We start from the raw sequence: 27,957 nt of genomic DNA, 5'->3' as shown, positions 1-27,957 counted from the left end.
TTAAAAAAGTTGCCCTCCATTTAGCTGTCTCAGAATTGATATGCTGTAGACCTGGTAAGATATATGAATGCCTCATTCCACTCCATTTAGAATTTTAATTGGACTGAATTGCTGCTACTTTAAACGATCTATGAGTTATTAAAGAAAGAACAATTTACCACTTTTGAATACTTCTTTAGAGCCCGAGAGATAGTAAAGGAAAATTAGAAAGTGTTGGTTGTCAAGCTAAATATAAAAAAACATTTTTACTGTTAGGAAAAAAGGTTTTTTCATTTGGAGATTCTGATAACTCAATTTTAAATCCTTTAAGAGAAAAAATAAATAATACACAATTAAAGAAAATGTTCTCTTCGAAAAATCACAACGATGAACTCGTAACTTTAAATAATGTGAAAGGGATCCTTTAAAATGATCGCATTATGTTATTTTTATCTCGAAACAACTGGCCAGGAATAGGACCTAAATATAAAATATATAAAAAGTATATAAAGAAATAAAATAAGAAGAAAAGCATTATTCATTACAAGGTCTGATTGAGCATCACATTCTATCCTGCTGGATAAAAATTCTTCTTTTCGGCTTTGATAACTCAGTTTTATATCCATTTAGTTCTTCTTTAGTTAAAAGTCCTCTAAATTGCACAGATTGAGTGCAGCAGCAACTGGGTTGGATTTAGCATTTTGAACAGTTAATGAAAAATTTTCATCAACTCCTCCACCTCTTTCCCCATTAACCTTTTTAGGATATAAGGAAGGTCAATTTAAAAAGTGGAGTGACAGAAACAAGCATAGCAATTGTAAGGCAGACATGCCCTTGCCAATTTTTTTGAGGAGGGGGGTCGCTGTTTATGTCAATAAATAATTACTAAATTTGTTTTGTGTTGCTTTTGTAGTATCTATTTTTTTCTGACAACATTTGTAAAGAGAAATTTTTGCGAATGTTGTCTTGGCTATTTCGTTCATAAAAAAGAAATGTTATTTTAAGCCTAATTTGTGTACACCAACGAGAAGGTAAGCCATAGGACTTTGCACTTCATCTTTATACTGTCATTTTGTTTAAGGTTAGCCCTCAATTTTTAGATTCTTCTGTTTTCTTGATAATAGTTTACGTAAAGTATTAATAATGTTGCCTAAGGTTAGCCCTCCATTTTTAGATTCTTTCCGTTTCTTGACTGGAATTTTTTAAAATAATTTTCAACTGTTTTTTTTAAATAATTTTTTATTCATTATTACATTTTTTATTGAAAATAATATAGAATAAATATAGACTAATAGTCTGTATATATATATATATATATATATATATATATATATATATATATATATATATATATATATATATATATATATATATATATATATATATATATATATATATATATATATATATATATATATATATTCATATATATATATATATATATATATATATATATATATATACATATATATACATATATGTATATATATATATACATATATGTATATATATGTATTTTGGAGAGTACAGTTGAAGGAAATGCTGCTAGGCCTTAATAAACAAACATACCATTTTCTGGACTAATTTATACCACTGCTATGATATGTCGAAAGATGTAGTTTAAAGAGTTACAGTAATTGCATAATGAAATCCATTATGAAAACTGTTTTGTTATAACTAAACTAAACTTACAACAAAAAATAAATAAATTGTCAATAGTTTGAATAAAGAAAAAGAGTTTGGAAGCAGTTTTATTGTTATATTCCTTTGATTCATTTAATCTCATTTCCCATATAGCATGAATATCATGTATAACATTATCAAAAAAAAATATCAAGACCTCTAAGCATTTAAATCCATCTTGTTCAACAAGCATCTATCAAATATTCCTAATTTGGACAATTAGAATAATTTTTTCTGATTTGGACGTTTAGAGATAAGTTAAAAAAATAAGAATATCTTTTACTTGATCAAGATTTTTAACTTTTTGAACTTGGCATGCAGTCCCTATAACTAAACTTGTCTATGGCTTGTACAATTAACAAAAATAGCTTTATGATTAAGAGCTTTTATTCAAGAAGCAATTTCTTTATATTCGCCTGCCATACAACCTAAAATATATTGTGGAAGGTTCAAAAAGTAGTGCAGTGCAAGTATTGTCTATTTAAAAATTAACTTTCAATTGGATTTTGAATTGCTTTGCAGAACTAACTTATTCTGTGAAATAGGCATTAGATATATGTTCTTTATTTGTTACAGTTTTAGTACTAATAAAGTGTAAAGTAGCATCGTTTTTTATGGCCATGTTTTTATTATCACGTGAAACTATTCCGGACTTTTTAACAATTGGTACATATTATTTTGCATTACTGACATCAGTATTACACCGTAAAATATTTAAAATATTTTGATTTTTAATAAAACGAAATGAAAAAGTATATTCATTAAAAAGTTTTTTGAATTATTCAAAACCAAAATAACGATATATTGACATAATAGGAATATTTAAAACTGATGACAAAGCAATCAGATAAAAAGCGAAGAATAATTTTAAATACTTGTTAGCTTGTCAGTTGATCAATGCTTCCATCATGATAATTTCATAAAATTGATTCACTGTTAATTAATTTAAATTGATTTAAACATTTGAAGAAAAACACAGTCTATTTGCACCTTGGAAAGTTTATAAAAATTATTGTTTTTAACCGGTTTAATAAAAAGGGAACACCTTGCATAGTAGAAGACCTTTTCAAGCAAATTAATCGAAGTTAGAAGCCTCGTTACATTAACTGTTTTCAGAGACGAATTGTGAAGCTGAACTGTACCGGGAATTTCCATCTTTGGATGACTTTAAATAAAAAAGTATAAGACAAGCTCAGCTTTTATTATTTTTGTAAATTGATTATTATACAGAATTGGACTATTATACTGACGAAGTAAATTGACTACTATACGTAATGATACGTATATAAACTTGACTATTACACTAAAGTACAAAAAAGTTAAAAAGGAATGTTGATTATAAATGAAAATATGCGGACCTTTTTTTTTTCAGTTGCTCAGAGGCGAATGACAAAACCCGCCCCTCAGCAACTGACGTAATTGTTCTAAAATTTTTGAAAAATGATTGGTTATAAAAAACTGAAAACTAAAATTGATTCGTTATAAAAAAATTAATTTACAAAAAAATCTTTTTTGAAACATTCAGTATTTTATTTTGGAAGTTTTGTAACAACTGTCGCTATTGTAATTTTAATAAAAAGTTATTGGTTCAACCAATCATTTATGATTAAAAGAACAATTGAGACAAATTTTACATCACTTGCTACAAAGTGATCGGAAAAAGTTGTGAAAATGTACAAATAAGATTGTTTAAAGAGTAAAATATTTTTTCTTTGACCATTTGAATTCAGTGAACAACAATTGTGTAAGCTGCTACAATACACATGCAATTTTGTTTAAATAACGAATAAGTAACTAGAGATCAAATAAAATTAATATTACATCAAACATTTTTTTTCGAGTTTATATTTAAATATTTCATTTTTGTTGAATATTAGATTCTACTTTAACTTTTTATTCAGGAAAAAAATGGAAAAGAAAAACACTTAAATTTAGCGGTGCAAAAAGACTGATGCACGCGCATCAGTAGCGACACCCGTGATCCGCACCTCCTTTTGGAGAGCAAATACCATTGAAAAAGTACCAGAAATACTTTGCAGCACATGCCTTTACCTTTTAAAAAAGGGTTGGCCTTACCAGTTTTTCATATAAAGTTCAGAGATAACCTTCAATCTTTAGCAAGAAATGATGCCTGAACAAAAAATTTTTGTATTATAAGAAATATGCTTGTTTTGGTTTCAGGACAAAGTAGTGCCCAGCCACTATGAAGCACTATCAAATTTGACCTCACCAGCTTTTGTAAATGTACAAATAAATACGTGACTATCAATCAACAAATCAAAGAAATTGGTCAGAACTGTAAACTAAATATCAACAGCAATATGGTACAGCCGAATGTTATAAGAATTTTTGAAGAGCAGGTAATTAATTGAGTGATTTTTTCACCTGCAGTAACTTGTTATTGCCGACGGAAAAGGAGGTTCCGGTACAGTTTGGGTTGTTGCTTACTACAATGATTTATCAAGTCTTGTAAATCAGAGACGGATCTATGGGGATATGGGGTATGCGTCTCCCACAAAAGAATCTGAAAGTCCTAAATATTCTAAATATTGAATACCTTTTTTCTTTTTTTAGGAGACGCAAATGTTCAACATACAACATACAAAGATACAACATACAAAGTTCAAAAATAATTCAACCTCTCTCTCTCCCCATTAAAAATTCGTGGATCCGTCACTGTTGTGAATCATGAGTGTTATGTATCATGTTATTCAATCTCGCAAAATTTCTGGACGATATTTGTTAAGCTAGGTGATTGATGGTAGTAGAGGTTTTCTCAATTTTTCTAAGATTTATTAATACTGCGTTAAGGATTGATACCAGCTCATTGCTAGGATCAATATTAGATGCAGTATTAACAAAAGTAAAAAGCCGTTATCAAAGACTAGAATTAAAAGACTAATTCCTGTTGCTGCATTAGAAGTTTTGCCAAATACTCGCTCCAACATTGAAGAAATCTGGTCTTGAAATCTGATTTAGAAACTTGCAAAAACTGGGAAAATCAAACATAGTCTCGAATCTTTTTAGCAATCCGACGGGGGTTGTTACTTTTGCAAATAAGTCTGGCGAAGTCGTTTAAAAGCCTTTTTCAATCTTACATTTTTTATATTCAAATGCCTGGTGCAAACGTGACACCCAAAATTCAAACCGTCTTCTACCATATCAAAGATTTCATCAGTCGCAAAGAATCTTCCTTCGGACCCTTTAGTGAAAAGACTGTTCATCAAGACTTTTATAAACATTGGTCAAAGTATAAACAAAACAATAAACATCCACCAGAGCACAAAAAAAATTGTTATGCTGCATAACTGATCTGAACAGTAAGCAAGAACAGTAAGCTACCACAATTCGATTTATGAGATTAGGAAGCAGAAAGTCATAGTTTACGGTTTATGACAAACATTTTAATCATTTTAATCCTTAACTGCTGGTTGTAATTATGAATTTTAATATTGCATGTAAAAATATTGAAGAGTATTTGACTAAAAAACTATATTAAGGTATTTTAAATTAATTTCTTTTGGAGAAAGTTAAAGAATATGTATTACAATTTAATCAGATATTTGATGGTAATATAATGTAAAAAATAATGTTTATATAGTTATTTTTTACTTTGTTTTGAAAGTCAACGTTTTTAAAAAGGTTTTAAGGGCCAATAAATGATAACAGAATTTTTTTTTTACCAACTGGTTGTCCTTTTGCCGAAATTTGCACTTTTTTTTGCACTGTTTTTTTTTTGCATTTCGCCAATAGTTTATAAATTAGGAAATGTTGAGATATATATGCTATGCATAAACCAAATCAAACTACGCATAAAATAGCAAAACAATTTTTTTTATCTATAGAATCTAAATAATACATGTGGCAATAAAACAGTTATAACAAACATTGTTGATATTACGTAGTAGACACTTATGTAACCTCTATTTTTAAAATTGTGATCAAATATCACAATAAGAAGTAAAGTTTTGTGGTCTAGCAATAATCAAACAAAGTATAAACTCAAACTGCCATAATTTCTGAACTAGAAAAAAATTCCGAATAAAATTTTATATAGGATTTGGTGCGGCCATATGCTACATTTGCACCAATTTTTATCAAATTTATATGTAGTGGTTCCTTATTTTATTTTTTTAGGTGCCCCAAAAATTAATCATGGCTTTATCACAGAGCACCACGGATGAGAAGTTCACGCCTCCTTCCTAACCAATGTCACAAAAATTGCCCAGAGGTTTGGTTTGAACCACGGATCCTTCGTTTGTGCGTTACCACTGCGCTACATATGCTCAGTTTGGCACTTGCTGAGTAGCAAAGGCTGCCACTTGCTAAGCAGCTACGGCTGCTCAGCAAGTGGCGCTACCAATGTCACGGCTGCTCAGTTTCTCAATCTATAGATGTTTTTATCGTCACACTATAAAGTCAAAGTTTCACTTAACTTGGACAAAAAATTTAAAAGATTTCAAAATTTGCAACATAGAGTACTTCGATGTGTACGCAATCATCCCATATAAGTGGTGTTCTAAGGTCAGTTAGGTTGGCATTATCAGGATCCGTGCAAATCGTGTGCGATCTTATTTAAATCTATGCGTTTTTTTAAAAAGTTTTTAAAAACAAAATTCTCGTTCATACGTAATTTTTTTTATTAAAACACCTATTTAGAATTAATAAAATAAAAAAAATAAAAATAGCATTACAATTTTGTTATTATTAAAACAAAAACGTTCTAAGAATTCCATTTACGCTTTTTCGCAACTTTTTCATCTGCGTAACCAATCAATATAATATTTACAACACTATTATTTTCAATAGTATTTTTAACTGAATTAGAATAATATATTTGATAACTATTATTTCTAATTAAAATTATTATCAAAATTAAAATTAAATTATTAAGAACATTAATGTTAGTTTTTACTTAATAAGAAGAAAACAATTAAGTCGTCATTACTAACTTATAGTAAATGATTATCGTGACAGTTTAAAAATACATCAAATAACGTTTTTCCAATATTCCATACCATAATTCCTGAGGGAATGGTATTAATAGGTTCATCCTTTAAATACTCTTTACACAAATAAGAATATATATATATATATATATATATATATATATATATATATATATATATATATATATATATATATATATATATATATATATATATATATATATATATATATATATATATTTATCGCAATAACAAAACCTTTGCTTTTAATAAAAAAAAACTTAATTTTAAACCATAAATTAGTTTTACCTCTTTTAACTCTTTTTAATTTTAAAATATAAAAAATTTAATTAAAATTAAAATATATAATAAACGCTATAAACACTGAAACAAGCGATTTTTTTCTTATTATAAAATTTAAACATTAAAAAATAGAATTTTATTTATAAAAATTAAATACAGAGTTCTCTAACTTTAAAAGTGAAACGTTCGTCAATTATATTTTATCAACAGATAAACTTTATATATATATTAAAAAATAATATAATAATCAAATAATTAAACAACTCGTTTGATTTTTTTCTACATTATTCAAACAGCTTGCGATATTACGTTTTGTTGTCATTGAAGACGGATGGTTGATACCTAAACTTTCAGTTTTTATTTTATCAACAGAATAATAAATTTCTAAAGCTTCGTTATATTTTCCCATATTGTTCAAACAGAGTGCGATATTATGTTTTGTTGCCATTGTATCCGGATGGTTGATACCTAAAATTTCAGTTTCTTTTTTATCAACAGAATAATAAATTTCTAAAGCTTCGTTATATTTTCCCATATTGTTCAAACAGAGTGCGATATTATGTTTTGTTTTCATTGTAGACGGATGGTTGATACCTAAAATTTCAGTTTTTATTTTATCAACAGAATAATAAAGTTCTAAAGCTTCGTTATATTTTCCCATATTGTTCAAACATTGTGCGATATTATGTTTTGTTGTCATTGTAGACGGATGGTTGATACCTAAAATTTCAGTTTTTATTTTATCAACAGAATAATAAATTTCTAAAGCTTCGTTATATTTTCCCATATTGTTCAAACAGAGTGCGATATTATGTTTTGTTGCCATTGTATCCGGATGGTTGATACCTAAAATTTCAGTTTGTATTTTATCAACAGAATAATAAATTTCTAAAGCTTCGTTATATTTTCCCATTTTGTTCAAACAGAATGCGATATTATGTTTTGTTTTCATTGTAGACGGATGGTTGATACCTAAAATTTCAGTTTTTATTTTATCAACAGAATAATAAATTTCTAAAGCTTCGTTATATTTTCCCATATTGTTCAAACAGAGTGCGATATTATGTTTGGTTGCCATTGTATCCGGATGGTTGATACCTAAAATTTCAGTTTTTATTTTATCAACAGAATAATAAACTTCTAAAGCTTCGTTATATTTTCCCATATTGTTCAAACAGAGTGCGATATTATGTTTTGTTACCATTGTATCCGGATGGTTGATACCTAAAATTTCAGTTTCTATTTTATCAACAGAATAATAAATTTCTAAAGCTTCGTTATATTTTCCCATATTGTTCAAACAGAGTGCGATATTATGTTTTGTTGTCATTGTTGACGAATGGTTGATACCTAAAATTTCAGTTTGTATTTTATCAACAGAATAATAAATTTCTAAAGCTTCGTTATATTTTCCCATGTCGTTAAAACAGCTTGCGATATTATGTTTTGTATTAAGCGTGGTTGTATTATTTTCACCATAAGTTTCTGTATTAAAATTTTGAACAATTTTTAATATTTCGATTGCTTCTTCAAATAAACCTTTACATACTAATAATTTTTTAAGAGAAGTCGTCGTATGATGGAAGGTTTCCGAAAATCTTTTTCCGTTAGTACGAAACATATAGATAAAATGAAAAACAAAATCATTTCCGTAATCCATGTGATCTTTTACTTCATTCAATTCGAATTTAAAATAAATTTCGATTAAATCAAGATATGTGTTTGTATTTGAGTTTCTTTTTTGAAAACATTTACATGTTAACTGTGTCAGTTCGTGCATTGTATATTTTTTATCATCAAAACAGTTTAGTAAAGAATAACTTATTAGTAATCCAATTGCTTCATCGATTAAAGATTCTTCGTTTGTTTCCATTTGATTTGAGATTTGTGTTATAAACTGTTTGCTGATGTTTTGACCGTCACAATGAGATAAACAGTTTAATATTTTAAATAGAAAAGGTTTAGTTTTTTCTAATTTTATTAAAACTAGGTTAAGTGCTTTTATTGAAGACTTTGATTCTGCTTCGGTTGGAAAGTTATTATTGTCTAATATTTCTGCTGGTTTCGATCTATATCGATCTATATATTTTTCTATCGACGTTTTATGTATATTTATATATTTTATTGCCTGAGTAATTGCAAACGGATGATAACCAAGTTCTTTAATTAGGTTTCTTATGTTTTCGTCGTTGTTTTCTTTAGTATTAGTTTTTACATAAGCGAATGCTTCTTCATAAGAAAAAACATCAACTAGCATTTTATTTACATTATTTGACCACGTTCTCCATTGGGAGGTAATCAAGGTGAATGAATTCAGTTTTCTTGAAATGTACATTGATAAGTTTTTAACACTTTCATCGTCGACATTGTCAAAAACATACAAAGTTTTTTCATTTTTATAATAGTTGTGAATTTTTCCAACAATCACTTTTATATCAAAATAATCTCCTTTTGAATCATGAACCTCGAATCCTAATATTTGGCAATGGTTCCTCATTGAAGTTTGTAACATTGCAAATGCTGCGTCAATCCAAACAACGTTTTTATAGAAGTTATATGATATTTCACAATATTTTCTGGCAATATGTGTCTTTCCGACACCCGACATTCCATATAATACTAAAGTTGACTCGTTTGCATCTTGTAAAAAATAATCTTGAATTTCACAAAGTAGTTTCTTGCGCGAAAATAAATTTTCTGAAAAAGATTGAATACCTAAAGATAGACGTACGGTTAGATGTATTATAAAAAGTTATTATTTCAACTAAAAAAAACTTAATATCATTTATTAAGTATAAAGTTTCAACTTCTTACTAAATTCTTTTGTTTTTTAAATGCAGCGCGTTATTATAAAATTTTAAAAAGATTTTATATATATAAAATTATACTAGTTTTGAAAAATTTTTGAATAAATTTTTATTATATACTAGAATAATTACATATAGATTAATTAGGTTTCGTAAACAAAACTTAACGTAATATACTTAGTGAACTTAACAGCTTGAAAAACATCAAATGATTATATTACTCTAGAGAATACAAGTAAAAAAACAATTTTAATTTTAAGCTGAGTTTTTGAGTTCAAATTCATGAAAAAGCCTATTAAAAAAAAGAACATTTTTTAAAGCGTGCGTTCTACCAACCTGCAATGCAAATGTTAGGATTTCATAAAACTATTTTTTTTAATTTTTTTTTTTTTTGCGTTACGAATTCTAAAGGCTGTATAAATTTTTTAATTAACAAACATAATATATATGCAGTTTTCAACGTTTTGGCAAACGTTCCAGTCTTGTCAAAAAATCAAGATAACCTCATTGAGCTTGGAAAAATGGCAAAAGGAGATTGGAATGAGATATGGGGTTTGAAAGTCTATGATATCTTGATCATAAAAATGTAAAAATTGATATCAAAACATTATATCCAAAAAAGCTATTCAACATTTAGTTCATTATTATTAAGAAAATAACAGCAGTAAAAAATTTTGTATTTCCATGGTACAAATAAATAAGTAATTCTTTAATTCACTATCAAGAACAAAATATACATGATTTTTCATTCAAGAGGGACTCATTTGAAAGTCTTAAGGCAGTTTTACAAATATTTGCTGTTAAAATCAACAACACATTTTCAAAGTTGAGTTTCATATTCTGGATGTGAAATGAGACGTTTATACCGTCGCTAATTATTTTGAAACTAGTAATGTAAAGCTTTAGTTTTTTGCTCACTATTAATTTCAAATGAAGTGTTCTTTCTCATGATGAAATCCTTGAAATGAAAAATATTTAGTATGAACTTTTACAGTCATACTTCCTGTAGAAAGTACCAAGAAAAGTGCTAGAAATGAAATTTTTTTAAATTAAGATTATGTTCCAAAACATTCCCTAGGCATGTTTTTATAACAGCATTGAACTTTCGTAAGGCACCAATAAAGGAAAAAATGTGAAATGCTGCTTTCTTTTTAAATCCAAAACACGGATAGAGTCATCTGCTTCAAGAATGGGTTCACGAATGACATTTACAAAATTTGTTGCACTCTTTACATCATTGCCAGAAAAAGCAAATGCTTAAAACGAAGCTTTGAGAGAACCAAATGTCTGCAGTTCTCCACATTTAATTTATAACTTTATTTCAAAACATTTCAAAACTTCTGCACCACTATTTGTTCCATGTTTGATGCTATGGTCAGAAAATATCTTTCTTTCCAAAAGAACATAGTCAAGCAATACATTAAAGTCTTTACAGTGGAAGATTGCTTTTTCTATTTTTGATCCTTTCTCTTTTATTGTTTCAAGTTTTGAAAAAGTAAAAAAAATTTGCAAGGTAGTAACATAATTCAAAGAAATTTTGTGTAGTTGTATAGAATCATTGTATAGTTCAGTGACTTTGATCTTTAAAAATTGGTTGAGAGTGGTAGTATTTTTCCTCAATTCAAATCAATACAGGAATATCCAACCTTGGCGGGCATTCTTGTATTGATTTGAATTGGAGCAAGATCTTATGCAGTTGCTTTTATGGGAGCTTCAATAGTAGTCTAGCACTTGATGGACGTAAATATAGAAAAACTAAAATAAATAAAACCTCATTATTCTAAGCCTCATGTTTTTTGAAAGTGAAATTTTGAAGGAGAATCAAAGTTACCTGGTATTAATGGTAAAGGTCTACAACTTTTAGCCTGACCAACACGAATAGTCCCATTTGGTGATGATACTTTTCGGCAAATAACTGTGGCAGCTATTTAATCAGAAACTTTACTGACGTTTGCAACAATTATTCTCATATTTTATTTGAATTTTTACTTATTTCAACAATTAGGAATACCTTTGCCAAGAATTAAAATGCATTTAGAGCATCTGTGGAGATTTTTTTCACTTTCAAATTTTTAGCAGAATTCGAATGGATGCTTTTGACTGAGCTTAAGCTGACCAATTTGACAGATGAGACAATTGCATGATTGCTCCCTTGTGAACACATTTGAATAAATTCCTTCAAAATTGAAAAGAGCCCGAAAGTCAAAAACGGCGGCAACTGGCGTGTTTCCTATGTTCACCTCCCACGTTTTTGAACTTTCCCCAGTGTTCACCTTTATATTTTTCTTTAACTATATGTTATTTTGGTTGTTTTTTGATGTTAGTGTTTTAAAAGTTTATCAAGAAATATTGTTTACATTTGTATGCTTTACAAATAAAAGTTTGGTTTTGGTCCTTACTCATGTAATTTGACCAGCTCTATTTTCGTTGCATCTGCTCAATAATGTCCTATCATCTGAAAAGTAAAGATAAACTTATTTGATATATTTTGTATCAATAATGCAATTGAATTTGCTTCGGCTTGGCCGAAAGCTCTAAATATTTTTACGTTACGCTATAAATGTTTTTACGTTACGTTATAATAGAACACTTTAGATAGTTAGACTTAAGTTATTTTTATGATGCTCTTACCAAAATCAGAAGTATATTTCACAAATGACTATTTCTTTTTAGGTTTATTCTTAGGTTTAGGTGATAAAAAAAGATTCTTTATCGCTATCTTTGGTTTGATTTCTATGCTGTTTCAGCCATTTTATTATTAGTTTAATTTGTAGAGAGTTCGATATATCTTCTTTAGCCATTATAGATGTATTAAAAAAAGTCTGCAAATTGAAAATTAACATGTATAATTAAGGACCGTGGCTGAAAGAATAATCAGCTTCAACTTGAAGATGATAAGTTTAATTAGCTTATAACAGTAAAACGTGAAAAAACTTATTTATATTCTTAAATTTCTAGGAATATATTATTTTGCAACCGTCAATAATTGTGCAAATAGAACTTTACAAAATGTAATTAATAACTGTTCAAAGAGATTAGTTGTGTAGCAGTTACAATGGGGAAGTTAATACTTTTTTTTTTAAACATATCTCAAATCAAAAATCAAAATATGTTTCTAGAAAAATAGATTTGATTACAAAAATATTATAATGATATTTTTTAAAGTAAAAGTTATTTAGCATAATAAAGCATATAACATATGCTTTAACTTTTTCCCTAATTAATATTAAAACAAAAAACAGGGTTATTTGATCTTATAATCATTGTCTGTGAATGATTTATAAAAAATTAAAATTGAAATTATCAACTACGTATTCACTACTAACAAGTTACTACTAGCAAAGGTTATTAAGATTTAACTGCTTACTACATGGCTCTTTTTAAATAAAATTAAGCCATACACCTTAAAGTGTACTTACATATATTTCAGAGTTTACTTTTTATAACAAGGACAAAAAAATTCAATTAAAAAAAAGACCTTTTTATAGCAATTACAAGAAAGGGGTCTTTTAACTTAAATTACAGGAAGTCGTAAATGCCTTAACTACTGTAACTTTTCATACCTTTGCTGACACTATTATAAAAAGAGTTCTTTAGACTTGATTGCTTTCGCTATTTTTTAGAATTTTTTAGTGATGAAATGTAATTATTATTTTAGCTCACTAATTTTTATAGTATTTTAGTAGAAACTTATTTTCGTGCCTGCATTTAGAAATCAATTCAATTTTTTCATTTAATAAACATTTTTGATTCGCATGTGCAATAATTTTAAATTTTTTTTGAAGGCATAGTATGCATTTTTTGGAAATATTGTTATATGCAAGTGATGTTTTAAGAATGGACCAATTTACTATTAAATTTCAATATTTTTTTCTTTTATTTCCCATATGTGTTTTGACAGCATAATGTCTTTTAAATATTTTTAATTTTCAAAGGACTGCTTATGATAGGCAAAATGTTTTTTTCACCCAGGTTATGCCAATATATTGTTTATGAGGTACATTCTTAGAAAGAACAACGCATTTATATACCACGTTTTTTGATAAGCATATTTTACTCAAAAAAAAAAAGTATTTTGTTTACAATTACATTTTTCTGTCGTTTTTTCATTCAGGGTTTCTTATTTGTTTGATAAAGCATTTTAATGACCTCTTCTAGTTCTTTCCATATTTTTTGTGCACCTGTAGCTTACTTTAATTGTATTTCGATTAAAAATTTTATGTAACATTTTTGAGGGCAGAAAGTGTTTATTGACCAACTTTAATCTAATAAATTAACTATCTAATGAAGTAAAAAGAAAATTAATTTTTGGTATAAATTGAAGTTTTGTCAATTTGATTATTCATATATGATGAGACTCTATTGATAAAAAACAGTTAAAAAGAGTTAAATGAATAATTTTTGATAAGCTATTTTCTACCGATTAAATGTAATTATACATGCGAATATTGTATGTTAAAAATGAAATATAAGGATTTGAAAGAAGATAAGATTAAATAAGCAAAATAAAGACAATTATAATATATATATTTAAAAAAAAAAAGTTTGAAACGATTTTCATTACATTAGAAGTATCTGAGTATATTAAGGTTGATTAGTAATTGCTTTTTTAGTTATTGTTATAATTGTTATTGTAATTGTTATGTGTATTGTTATAATAACTATTAATGTTAATATTAACTTTTTTTGTCATACTTATTAATATATAGTTATTAATACTATCATTATTTATTAGTGCTTTATTTTATTTTAATTTGCTCTTCAATGTTTTTGTTTAAGCTTTTTTTGTTTATCTTTTTTATTATTATAATTTTTAATATTTTTATTTTAATTCTCTATATGGTTTTTAAACATTTTTATTTTTAGGTGTCACTGCATTGACTAGATTGTAACTATTTAATTAACACCAATCATAATTATGCAAGTTTATAATTCATTCTTGTAAATTTTCGTGTTTTATGGTGAAATAAATGGATAAAAAAAAAATATCTTAAATAAAAGACTACATTGTCTTAGCAAGGCCGTAGACAACATTTTTTAATGTTTGAGCAAAGCAACTTTAAAACATGAAGAGAACTCTATATTTAAGTATGACCTTATAAAGTTTACAGCCCCCCTCAAATTAGGGGGGCTGTAAACTATATAAGGTCATAAAAGCCGATCAACAAAAAGTTATTGAATCAAATTTAAAATTCATCAATAAATTTAGATTGAGTTTAAGATTGAAAAAAAAAAATAACAAAATTGACTCATTGCCCTCCTCTTTGGGGCTGGGGGGATGGCTAACGTTTTGGGGTTTTTGTTGCTCCCAGTCTCCAATCACTGCATTTTTTTGCATAGCATCCTCTTTTCTCATATATATAAACATACTTAAGTATAAAGTTTTCTTCATGTTTCAAAGTTGCTTAGCTCAAACATCAAAAAAAGTTGTGTACGGCCTTGTTAAGGTTGAGTTTGAAAAGTTACAAACGGTAGATCAAATCCGCAAAAAAATTTTCTTGATTTACGTTAATGACTTGAATAAAGCCATAAATCTACTTAGTATTATGCTTGCGGACAACGCTAACCTATTTCTTTCTAATTAAGATATTTAAACTATTTCCTACAAAGATTGACGAGCTTAAAAACATTTCTACCTGGTTCAAATGTAACAAGTTAACTATAAATACTAATAAAACAAAATATGCTACTTTTTATCCACTTAAAAAAAGTATTATTTACCCATAAATATCCCTCCAATATTTATTGACCAAATTGATATTAAAAGAGTTTACTTAAATAGTGATTAAAAGTGTCAAGTTTGTAACTTACAACGTTTTTAAGAGTTTTTCCTGGATGAACTTACTATATGGAAACATCACATTAATTACGTCAAATAAATTAGATTACTTAATACATCTGAATTACATGTATTCAACACAGCCTACGACACCGGGGAATGAGGATGAGTGCCCCGACTTTTTTTCTAAAAGACCTTATTACGTTTTTGTTTTTTTTGAAGACAAATCTAGATAAAGAATACTTTTTTTACTCCCTCTTCGAAACCCGTGTCGTCGGCCCTGTTCAATATTTAAATTTTTTTCTTTTTTATGTTGTTTTAGGTGAATTTACCATACAATATTACAGCTAATATTACAGAAGATGAAATACCGTATTAAATACTGATACAGTATTACTCCATGGAAGTTACTACAATCCAAGATTAAGTACAACATTTTTGTGATTTAATATCAAGAAAATATTTCGAGATGAAAGTTTTAGAGTTCATAGTTTCAAACAAAGTATTTGAGTTGGAGTGATCAAACACGGTTAGTACGGATAATGCCAACCTAAAGCTTTAAGCAGACCTAAAAACGCCACTTATATGGGGGTGATAATAGCATATGGTCACACCAAACTCTGGATAAAATTTAAGTTAGATTAGTTTACTGGTTGAGAATTTATGGCAGTTTGAGTTTATATTTTGTTAGACCTCAAAACGTTACCTATTTTTGTGATATTCGATCACAAATTTCAAAATAAAGTTTTTTTCACCAAAGGAACCCTTGGGGAGATACTTTGTGACTGATGAAATCTTTGACATGACAGAAGACAATGTGAATTTTTTATGTTCCGTTTGCATTAGTTATCATTAAGGAACACATTTTAAAGTTTTCAATTATTATAGAAAATCTGGTTGAAAGATCAATCTCAAGCAGGTTTTTACAAATAAATTGAAACTTTTGAATGCTTTAATTATGTGAACAATTTTGGGAACTGAGTTTGAATCAGCAAGTTGCTGGAGCACATCCACACTTTTAAAAAATTTTCTGCATTCATTTTCACTTGAACTGACCAAAAAGATATGGGTTCAGTTAAATGTGGAAGGTAGATGGCTTGTTGAAATGATGATTGACAACTCCTATAAGGAGATGCAATTCCATCGGTCGGATTATTTTCAAAATTATTTGGCACAAACAACAATCCTGCCAAATTGCTGGAAAGACTTGAGGCTAGATTTAGTAAGTCCAGTGTTCGCAAGCTTTAAATTTGGCAAGACACTTGGATTTGACGTCACATCATGTACATGGGTGGATACATTATTGGGTTTCAAGACCACAAATTATATTTGCAACTTTTATATCGGAAGCCAAAATTAGTTTAACTTCCTTTGCATTAATCAGTGACCAGATTTCTTCAATGTTCGAGTGATTTTCTGACAAATCTTCTGATACTGCAACAAGAATTTGTCTCTTAACTCCGGTCTCTTTGCCAGTCTTTTAAGTAAGAGGTTGTTTTTGAGGCGGTAAGCTGGAATCAATCCTTAACGCATTATTAACAATGTTTTTACAAAACTTGAGAAAATCTTTACCACGAATAGTTCAGCGCTCACCAAAATATCCACCATAAATTTTGCAAGATTCAATAACTTGATTCACAAGACTTGGTAATTCATTGCAGTGAGCAACAACCCGATCTGTGCCAGAATCTTCTTTTCCGTCGGTATTTTTCAAATCACTGCAGGAGAAAAAATCACGCAATTAACTGAGAGTTTCTAACAAAATTTGGCTCTACCATTTTGCTGCTTGATGTTTGATTTACAGTTCTAATCAGTTTCTTTAATCAGTTGTTTGATAGTCCCGTATTTAATTGTACACTTACAAGAGCTAGAGAGGTCAATTTTGGCGCACTTGATATTGGCTTGGCTCTACTTTGACCTGAAACCAAAACATACAAATTTTATCTTTATATTAAACTTAGTTCAGACTGTTTGCATCAGTGGCGGAACTACTGGACGCAGGACCCTGCGTTGCGGGGGGCCTACCAGCCATAGGGGGCCCTCATATAAAAAAAATTATACTCTCAATACTATTTATACTTAAAACTCTTTTTCGCAGGTATAGTGGGCCCTAAAATATAAAACTTGGATAAAAAAAATGTCATCCATCCTATTAAAATATATTGTTCAAAAATTTATTTTTGTATTGGAGTGCGTAGTTAACATTTAAACGAAAAGTTTTAACCTTTTTAAAATTGCATACGCAACTGAGAAATAAAGTACGATTATCAGCTGCGAACTGCCAGATGTTACTGTATAGTTAATTTTTATACCATTATGTTGTGTTTGTGTATGAATCAGACAATTAGACTGAATTCGGTAAAAGTAATAATTTGTTGCGTATAAATTTTTTTTAAACTGTAAGAAGTTCTTTAATTTATAAGTTCTTAGCTGCATATTCAATATTTTTAAAATATAAACAATATTATTTGTTATGTCGTTGCATATCAAGGATAATGATTCTATAATCCTTATTGCATATACAAATTAACTTTTAAATGTATATTCTCATTTTCAATTTTATATTAAATCTTCCGTTGTATTAAGTTAACTTTTCATTTCTTATTTTATCTGAATTACTAGTCTCCAATTTATTTAATCGTGTTACGAATAATATAGTATTGTTGCACGAGAGTTTATTACTTCACTGATATATTTAATAAAAGGTAATTAATAAATTTGTAATAATTAAAAATTTTACAACAGGTACTGAATTTATAAATTTGTAATAATTTAGATTTTGACTCATAATAATGGAAAAGAAATTAAGTAGTACAAGCGGTGCAGCAAAAAGAAGAAAGTTAAAAGAAACAAAAGCTACTTTAGCTAAATTGCCGAAGCTAACAACGTTTTTGAAACCAATCGAAAAGCGAGCGGAAACGGAAGTGGAAAGTCAAAACTCTACAGAAGTGGTATGTATAAATCAGTCAGTAGAACATGATGATATCGAAGAAAACATTGCTACTGGTAATAAAAATGTGAACGAAGAAGATGTGAATAGGTCTCCGAGAAACCACCGAAATGAAGACCAGGAAGATTCAAACTCTGATACGAATGACGCCATTGAACAAATTAATTTAGAAAAATCAAGTGAATTATTTTCTACTGACATTGCAAATTTTCATGGTAAAATACTAACAAAAGATATTAAGAAAATAATTGTATTATCGGAATCGTGTCGGCCAAAAGGTCCTTTTATACGCGACCCCTTGCAAGAAAACCGTAGGTTTTCCATGGAATATTTTAAAACTACTACAAAATATGGATCTATAGAAAGAATGTGGCTTTGCTATTCCCCAAAACTTGATGCCGTTTATTGCGAGCCTTGTTGGCTTTTCTCAGAAGAACGAAAAGCAAAGGATAACTGGCGTGAGCATGGTGTCAGAGATTGGCGTGGTCTTTCTAAAAAAATTAAAATTCACGAAAATAGTCAACAACATATATTTGCTTGTTGCATTTATGAAAAATGGCGACATAATGAAACAATTGATAAAAATATAGAAGAACAAATACGATACCAATCAAATTTTTGGATGCAAGTCTTAGAGCGGATAGTAAATATAACATTAGCACTTTGTAAAAATTCTTTGGCTTTTCGTGGTAATCGTGCATCATTTGACAATGAATATAATGGTAATGTTTTAACCCAAGTTCAACTTTTAGCTAAATATAATAATGTTATGAAGCAAGTTTTGATTATGCCAAATGGATCTATAAAATATTTAAGCCATCAAATTCAAAATGAAGTCATACATTGCCTTGCAACACATTTAAAAGCCACTCTTACTGCTGATATTAATAGTTCACCTTTTTATATAATTATAATCAGTCAAGTATTTAGATACGTAAAAATTATTAAAAATGAAAAAGATGAAGCCACATCAATTAAAATTAAAGAAGTTTTCTTGGGATTCACGGAAATATATAACCACACTGCTGCTGGACTACATGAAGAAATTTTAAATCTGTTAGAAAAACATCATATAAAATTAAGTAACTGCAGGGGTCAAGGTTATGATGGTGCGAACGTCATGAGTGGGATATACAATGGGGTTCAGGCCCTTTTTAAGAAGGCCTTTTTTTAAATCTTGTTATTAACGATGCGGTTAAATGTTTTGTTGACGTTGCTTCATTTTTTGTAATGCTAGAAGATGTGTATTCATTTTTCGGAAATAGCATAAACAGGTGGGATCTACTATCCAAATATATAGGAGAATCACAAATAACATTAAAAAGGTTAAATCCAACGCGATGGGCAGGACGATATACTTCTCTTTTCGCCGTTAAAATTCGCTTTCTTGATATAATGAAAGCTCTTTCCGAGATATCAATAACAAGTACAAAACGTGAAGAACGCGAAGAAGCAGTACGAATACAAAAAAATATGAGCAGTTTCGAATTTGTTTTTTTATGCGTGCTTTTGTCTAAAATCCTTAATGAGGTACATATACCATCAAAATTGCTGCAAACTAAAAATTTAGATCTTACGATAGCTTCAGGTTCTCTAGAAAATGCTAGCAAAAATTTAAAACAATATAGAAAGATGTTTGATTCAGCAAAACTTGAAGCGGTAGAAATAGCGACTACGTGGCAGATTCCTGCAATATTTTTTCAAAAAAGAAGAAAAATTGTGAAAAGGCATTTCGACGAATTATCTACAGATCACCGTTTTGATAGTAGTGAGGAAATTTTTCGCATCAATATTTTTATAAAAATTTTGGACGTCGTTATCAACCAACTCGACAATAGATTTAAAGGAATGCAAGAAGTAGTACAATTATTTTCCTGCATCCATCCAAATAAATTAATGGTAATGAAAGAACGTGAGATCATAAGCTGTGCAGAAGCCATTCAGAGAAAAAATAGTGAAGATATAACAATTGAATTTCCACTGCAAATGGTTATGGTAAAGTCAATGCTACACGATGAAATATCAAAATCATCATCTATACGTGAATTGGCTGACCTTTTAATAGTAAAATTGTCAACTATAGCTGCAAGGGTTCCACAAGTGATAACAGCATTGTTATTGTTTCTTACATTACCTGTTACTGTTGCATCAGCTGAACGTTCTTTTTCGAAACTTAAAATAATAAAAAATTATTTACGAAATACCATTGGTAAAGAACGTTTAAGCGACCTTGCAATAGTTTCTATTGAGGCAAAAGCGGCTGGAAAAATGGAAATGAAAAACATCATTACCGATTTTGCCAATATGAAATCAAGGAGGAAAGTTTTCACTATTTAAGTTCGGTTAAGTTTTAGTTTCGTTTTGAAGTTATCTTTATCTTTATTTAATTTTTTGTTTTTAAATATGATATATGAAATAAATATCTATTTAATATGTGAAGCTTTATTTTTTTTAAAAAAAACTTTCTTTTGCGGGGGGGGGGGGGGGGGGGGGGGGGGGCCCAAATTTTGAAGTTCCGCCACTGGTTTGCATTAAACTTTATTTGTTATTCAAAGTGATTCGAAACTTGTTAAAAATATATTTCCAGAACCTAACTTTTCTCTTTTTTTTAATATTTTTGATTGAATATATTATTAAATATTATTTAGGTATAATTACTTACCAGGGGCATTTGTAATTGGAGACCCTGCTGATTCTTTAGTTGTATAGTTCGTTTAAGGTATATTTCTTTATTAAACAAAAATCTTGAGATGTAATTTCTTTGGCTGCGCAGGCGTCTTTAGCTGCTAAAAATAAAAGATTTTTCCCGAACTTTATTTGAGAGAATTGCTGGGGCAAACCTTTTCCTAAATGGTAGAAGGTTGTGCTGCAACTTGCATTTAGTTCTTTTTCAATGGTGGTTGTTCTTCGTAAGCATTTTTTCTTGAAGCTTTGCACGACCTATTTTGCGATTAGGCATTAACACATCGTGCCTTTTGTTTCAGGTCTTACTTGCATTGAATTGAAATGAAACAAATAAGAGTATAACATCTTTCTCCTCTTATTTCCTGCGAAAAATTGTTTTACCTGATTCGGAGAGTCCTTGTGGTACCAGAGAATCGCTAATATTGATCTTTATCTTGTACAATTGGCATATTTGATTTACTTGGAAAATAGTAGTCTGTCAACTTTTCAGACAAAGCAAGCACATTAGTTATCAATTTTTATCATCCACCTTTGCTTCATTTGGCTTTGTTGCATTTCACTAAATCCAACTGAACTAAATCAAATTACAAAATTTACAAAATTTACAAACTTCACTTGAATTTGTAAGGGATAAAAATCTACAAATGTTATTAATTATAAACAATTAAAATCAAGGAAATAATTACTTAAATTACAAGAAAAAATATTTCTTTCATAATTCTTTCCATTAAAAGATAATAGGTAATAAAATATTTGACTTGTCATACTTGTTGACAATTTCGATGAGATTTTATTTGATGACACATTCTTCCAAAAGATTTTTACAGCTCTTCAAACAACTATTCTCTTTTTCAACCTTTTTATATCTTAATTCTTTTTGTTATCTTACCTAAATTTTTTTTTTCATGTAGGTATCTTTCTTTCAACATTTCTGAACATTTTTATGCATTATGACAGTATTTTATGCCTTTATTGCTTATATTTTCACGCAATGCATGAGCCAAGTTAAACGACACTTTAATTAGCAAACTACTATTTTAGTTAATAAAATGTAAATGTTAGTTGCAGCAATAACGCAATTATAACAAAAACTATTGATATTACATAGTAGCACACTCAGGTAACCATTATTTTGAAAATAGTGACCGAATATCACAGTAATCGGTAACGTTTTCACGTATAAGCAGCGATACTCTAAATTACCCGCAGTATTGACAAAATTACCTTCAGCATTGACAAAGTTACCCGCAGTATTGACTAAATCACCCGCAGTATTGCTAAAATATTTAAGAAAACCCAATTTTTGTTAGGAGTTTTCATTGACTTATCACAGTCTTTGAATCAATTGATCACAAAATTCTATTTAAAAAATTAGAGTACTATAGAATCAAAGAAAACGTTTTAATGCAACTTAAAAGTTGTTTAAGCATTTAGAAACAGTTCTTTGGTATTAATTCAACTGTTTCTTCAAATTTATTAGATTTAACTTGAGGAGTCTTTCAGGGCTCTACATTAGGACCCCTTCTCTTTCTTATTTACATTATAAATCTCCCTAAAGCCACTAATTTAATGACCCTCTTGTTCGCTGACAATACTAATCATTTTCTATCTCATAAATGCATTACAACAATGTTTCAAAATATGAACATTGAGTTAACAAAAATTTGTGACTGGTTTAAAATGAATAAATTGTCGCTTAATATTTATGATATAAAATAAACACGTTTGCATCCAACTAATTAAAAATATATACTGCCTAATGAAATGCCCGTTCTTTTTAGAGAAAGAATGCAAATAAACCTTAGCTGGAAATATCACATAGAGTTTTTGCGCAACAAAGTTGCTAAAAGTATATGAATAATGTATAAAGCAATAAGTACTTTAAATAAACACACTGCAACACAAATATATTTCTCTTTTATCCACTGCCATATAAATTATTCAAACATTTCCTGGGGTAAAACTAATATATGTAAATGATTACCACTTTATTGTCAGCAGAAGCAGGTTGCTCGTCTAACCAATTATAAAAATAGATTTGGTTATGCCAAGCCTCTATTATTTGAAATAAGCATTCTTAATATTTTTCAGCTGAATATTTTTAACATACTTTGATAGATGTACAAACGTTAACGCATCTCCTGTTTCTTTTGTACAAACTAACGTATCTCCTATTCTTTTTCATATTCCATATATCTCTTAAAAAATAAAAGTAAATGCAGCTTAAGAAATGATAATTTATTTCAACAACTTTTTTTTAAACTAATTTTAGAAAGACAAGTATTTGATTTCGAGGAGCTTTTCTTTGGAACAGAATAGTTTTGAAAAACTTTGATTTTTTCTTCGAATAGAGTTACCCTTTAATCAAAAAAAAAAAAAAATAAATAAAAGTAATCATTTTATTATGTAAGATACATTTTTATATTTTAACAATTTTAAAAAAAGTTTAAAAAAAGAATAGAGTTACCCTTTATTCAAAAAATAAATAAATAAAAGAAATCATTTTATTATCGAAGACACATTTTTATATTTTTAACACTTTTATGTCAAATGATTTCTTAATACATATATTATACAACATATAATAGTCTTATGTTTTTATAAAAATAGTATTTTAGAAAGTATTTTGAGATAAACAAGTTTATTTATACATACTTACGAAATTTTGTTCTTGATATTTTCCTGGTATTTTGCTCTTTCTAGACATTTTGTTATTTCTTGATATTTTTCTTTGATATTTGCTTTTAATATTTTTTATATTTTTTGATTGCACATTATATTTTCTTTATTTTTAAAACGTATATCGTGCTAAACAATTCATGTTTTTATAATACGATTTTTAAGAGTTTAGAGTAAAGATGTAAAACAAAAAATAAGTAAGAAAAAAATAATAAATAATAATAAAATAATAAAAATAATTAAAAGATATATATAATAAATAAAAAAAATAAATTAAAAATAATTTGTATCTTTGAACTTATGTATGTGTAGATATGTATACCTGTGTATGTATGTAAACTTTTAACTAACCTGTCTTGCTGTCTTCATAACCAACTTGTTTGTACATTTCACAAAGTCGAAAAACGTGGATGAAAAGAACTTTTATGATACACAATGTTCTGACAGTCACTTTTAAAGAACTGTAAGAAAAAAAATTAAAGGGGCAAAAATTATATTAACACTATTTAAGGACTCTATTTTATCCACGCGAGAATATAATATCAAAAATGTTTAATCACAATTTAGAACAACTGAATACCAAAATGCCTAATATAAAAAAAAAAATTAAAACTTATAAATTGAAGTTCATTTACAATAAAAAATAATGAAATTTATATCCAAAAAATATGAAAAATCTGACGAATTGACCTTTATTAATTGAAAGTATAAAAAACAAGAAAGAAGAAAAGACTCTTGCTTAAAAACTATTGACATGAACATTTATTGACTGGAATCAAATTCTTATAACTTAGTAAGAAATACTCAATCATACGATTATTCCAAGCACCCCAAACACCATAAACACACAAAATAATTTTTATTAGATGAATAATAATAATAATAATAATTATGCGTATCATCGATGTATATCAATGACATGTGGAAAATTAAAAAAAAAAAAGGAAGAATAAAATTTTTAAGTCTATATTTAAAGATATTTAAAGTAATAGATATATCAAATTAATTAAAACAATTTTTATCTTGAGATATGGTGCACAATACGTAATGAAAAATTCAGTAAACTTTGTTCTGCAAATTTGTTTGTATACAAAATTGTTATTTCTAAGTAAATATTTAATTAATTGGGTTTAACAAAATAGTTCTTTAAAGATGAGTAAAATTAAAGTGTTTTTCCAAATGTTTGTAAAGCATAAATCGTAATAAACATTGAGTTGAAATCATTAAGTATTTTTATTTCATAAATAGGGTAGATTAGGGTAATATGAGCACCTAGGTAAAATAAGCGTACTTAAAGATTTCTTAGATGTAAGCAATGAAGTTAAAGTTGCTTTTCATTTTTTGAATTGACTTTATGTGGTCATAACAGGAATCAATACAATTAGCGTAAATTTATATGCAGTAATTAGCGGCTATCATCTAATTAAAGCGCTCTCAAACTTTTTGCATTGTTAAAATAATATCATCACGCATGAATGTATCTGTGGCGCGAAATTTTAGTGCTATTATTATGAAATTTTTTTTTATAAAGAAAAATATGTTTCATTTTTGTTTGAAAAACAATGCATAGAAACTTTTAGTTATGAGTTCATGTAAAAATTTTTGTGTTATAAAATATCTTTTACAATTTTGTGTATTAGACTCTGTTATTTTCAGATGTTTTTGAGCAGCTATGGTCAATATTCTGTATTGTTCTCGTCAAGAACCACTCCTAAAAAGTTTGCAAAAAAATCTGTCTTTATTTCAATTTTATAAAAAAAAAATATTTCAGGCTACCTTTGAGGTAAATATCGTTTTTTAAAAAGCCATTAGAAAACAGCCCATTTAGTTTTAATAATGCTTAGAGTTCAATAGAATGTTGTAAGTAAGAAACATTTGACACCTAAAATACAGGAGGTAAACAGTCGCGCCTTTAGAGTCTATTAAATCTAAATTTGACTAAAAATGATATCACCAACTCCAAAATACCGCTACTTTGATTTATATTTACACATAAACTTTTGCATACACATTATTGCTCACTTTTTGCATGTTCTGTAAAATTTTATTCGTGTCTAATCTACACGAATATAACAAAGATACTTCTGCTGGTCATTTCATTAAACCAAATCAGGCTTTGACCTTTATAGAATATTTTTGCGTTTTATATAAAAGTATTAATTTTTAATGATTTTAATCATGCATCAGTAAAACTAAATGCTATCATGTTTGCAGACGATACAAATCTGTTTTTATGTAACTGCAACATTAATCAACTTTATGCTGACATGAACATTGAATTAGAAAAAGTAAATGATTGGTTCAGGTCAAATAAACTTTCTCTTAATGTTGAAAAAACACAATATACCTTTTTTCATAAAAAAACACAAGAAGAAAACTTTCCTTTAAAACAGCCAATACATATTATAAATTATAAACAAATTAAAAAAATATAAGTTATAACCAAATTAAAGATACTATAAAGTTTTTAGGAGTTATTGTGGATTTATCAATTTCTACTGATTTATTAACCATATATTGCTATTATTGTTATGATATGTAGGGGCTCTATGAAAAGATTAAGTTGGTATCTTGCCATCCATATCTTCTTTGAGCTCCTGTCTGTTTATTATTTATGCATTAGTAATTATGTTTTATTTTTTGTAAAAGGGAATCGTAATTTTATATAAACAGCAAAATAAAAAAAATAAAAAAAATAAAAAAAATAAAATTGATTACATTTATAAAAAAGAAATCAAAAACATTTCATTGCATTTCTTTCTATTTTTTCTTTTTTTTTTATACCTAAAATTTGTCGAGATGTAAACGTATGCCTAAAAAACACTAATAATAATTTTTTATTATGTGAAATCATACATTCACAGTTTTTATGATAATCATTTGTATATATTTTATTATTACTACCGGTCGCCACTTTTATAATCACTTAAAGTGCATATTAGTCATTAATAATTTTTTCATTAATAATCTTGGACAGCAGCTGAGCTAAATAAAAGTATACAGCTCAACTAAAAACGTATAAACTAAAAACGATTGCTTTCACGAGTATTAAAGATATCGGTTACAACAACAACAACAACAATAACAACAACAACAACAACAACAACAACAACAACAACTACTACTACTACTACTACTACTACTACTACTAAATTACTACTAAACTACTACTACTATTAATGAAAACATCATTGAAACATAGAGTTAAAAATAACGGGCGTTTATATAAAAAATTACCCGTAAAACAACTAAATTTATGGCAATCTTCTTGATTTGATTTAGCTTTGAAAAGCAGTTGTGCTAAAAAAGGAAATAAAGTTGTATTGAATGTTATAAACATGGTTTGAAAAAACTAACAACAATAAAAAATGTAAATGTTACATAATATTTACTCACACAAAATAAACGATACTTCTTATAAAAAATCTTCACATATTATAAAAGCATAACAAAAATTATTATAGCTGTATGCACGCACTTTTTTAACAAATTAGTTTACTTGAAATAAACGTTTTGAATTTTAAAAAATGAAATTTAATGAAGTATTTATTATCTGAAAGGAAAACCTTGTTTTTTTAGATGTTTTTGTTTGTCTTAAACACAAAGTATGTTTGATTTTTTATAAAACAATGATGAACATATTCACTATTAAAGGTGAAAAACTTATGATGCGAAATATGTCAATTCAATTAAAAATTATGTAAATCACTTTTTTTTAAATCACGTGTATATGATTTACTATATATTAAGGTTAAAAGTTTGTTGTTGACTTTATGTAAAAGAATATGATAAAAATCTTCTATAGGGTAGATTTGGGTAATATGAGCATCGAGGTAATATGAGCATAACAAAAGATTTCTAAGTTGTGAGCAATGAAGTTCAAGTTGCAATGTATTTTTTGAACTGAATTTATGAGGTGATAAAAGAAAGCAATATAAATAGTATAAATTTATACACATAATAATTCACGGCTTTAATTTTTTTTTTTTTGTAGTTATTTTAGGTGCTCACAGAAGTCCTTACGGTCTTATCAAAGAGCACGGCGGGAGAGCATTTAACAAGAAATTCACGCCTCCTTCCGTACCAATGTCGCTTGTTGTCGAACCTCGGACCTCTGGGTACTGAGAACTCTAACCACTTCGC

The 27,957-nt window shown here is 27.8% G+C and overlaps 2 protein-coding genes across 3 annotated transcripts in view; one reads left to right on the top strand and one right to left on the bottom strand.

Moving 5' to 3' along the window:
• The window catches only part of LOC136075119 (uncharacterized), a 180,049-nt gene that overhangs the window by 104,512 nt on the left and 47,580 nt on the right, over nt 1–27,957 (top strand). The gene's annotated exons all lie outside the window — the stretch shown is intronic.
• On the bottom strand, nt 404–27,336 carry LOC136074982 (uncharacterized). Its single transcript, XM_065787161.1, has 5 exons — nt 27,211–27,336; nt 27,052–27,114; nt 24,166–24,275; nt 7,224–9,629; nt 404–459 (listed from the first exon to the last, which is right to left on the bottom strand). The coding sequence occupies exons 3-5, from the start codon at nt 24,200–24,202 to the stop codon at nt 404–406; spliced, it is 2,499 nt and encodes an 832-aa protein (XP_065643233.1). The 5' UTR covers nt 24,203–24,275; nt 27,052–27,114; nt 27,211–27,336.

This window comes from Hydra vulgaris, chromosome 01 (genome assembly GCF_038396675.1).
Source record: "Hydra vulgaris chromosome 01, alternate assembly HydraT2T_AEP".
Classification (NCBI taxonomy): Eukaryota; Metazoa; Cnidaria; class Hydrozoa; order Anthoathecata; family Hydridae; genus Hydra; species Hydra vulgaris.
This window is presented reverse-complemented; position numbering and strand designations above follow the sequence as displayed.

Coding starts and splice junctions, on each gene's coding strand:
- LOC136074982 (XM_065787161.1), bottom strand. CDS start 24,202: ATGTACAAACAAGTTGGTTATGAAGACAGCAAGACAG. Junction 9,630..24,165: donor TTATGAAGACAGCAAGACAG/GTTAGTTAAAAG, acceptor GTCTATCTTTAG/GTATTCAATCTTTTTCAGAA. Junction 460..7,223: donor GTCTTCAATGACAACAAAAC/GTAATATCGCAA, acceptor TTTTATATTTAG/GTCCTATTCCTGGCCAGTTG.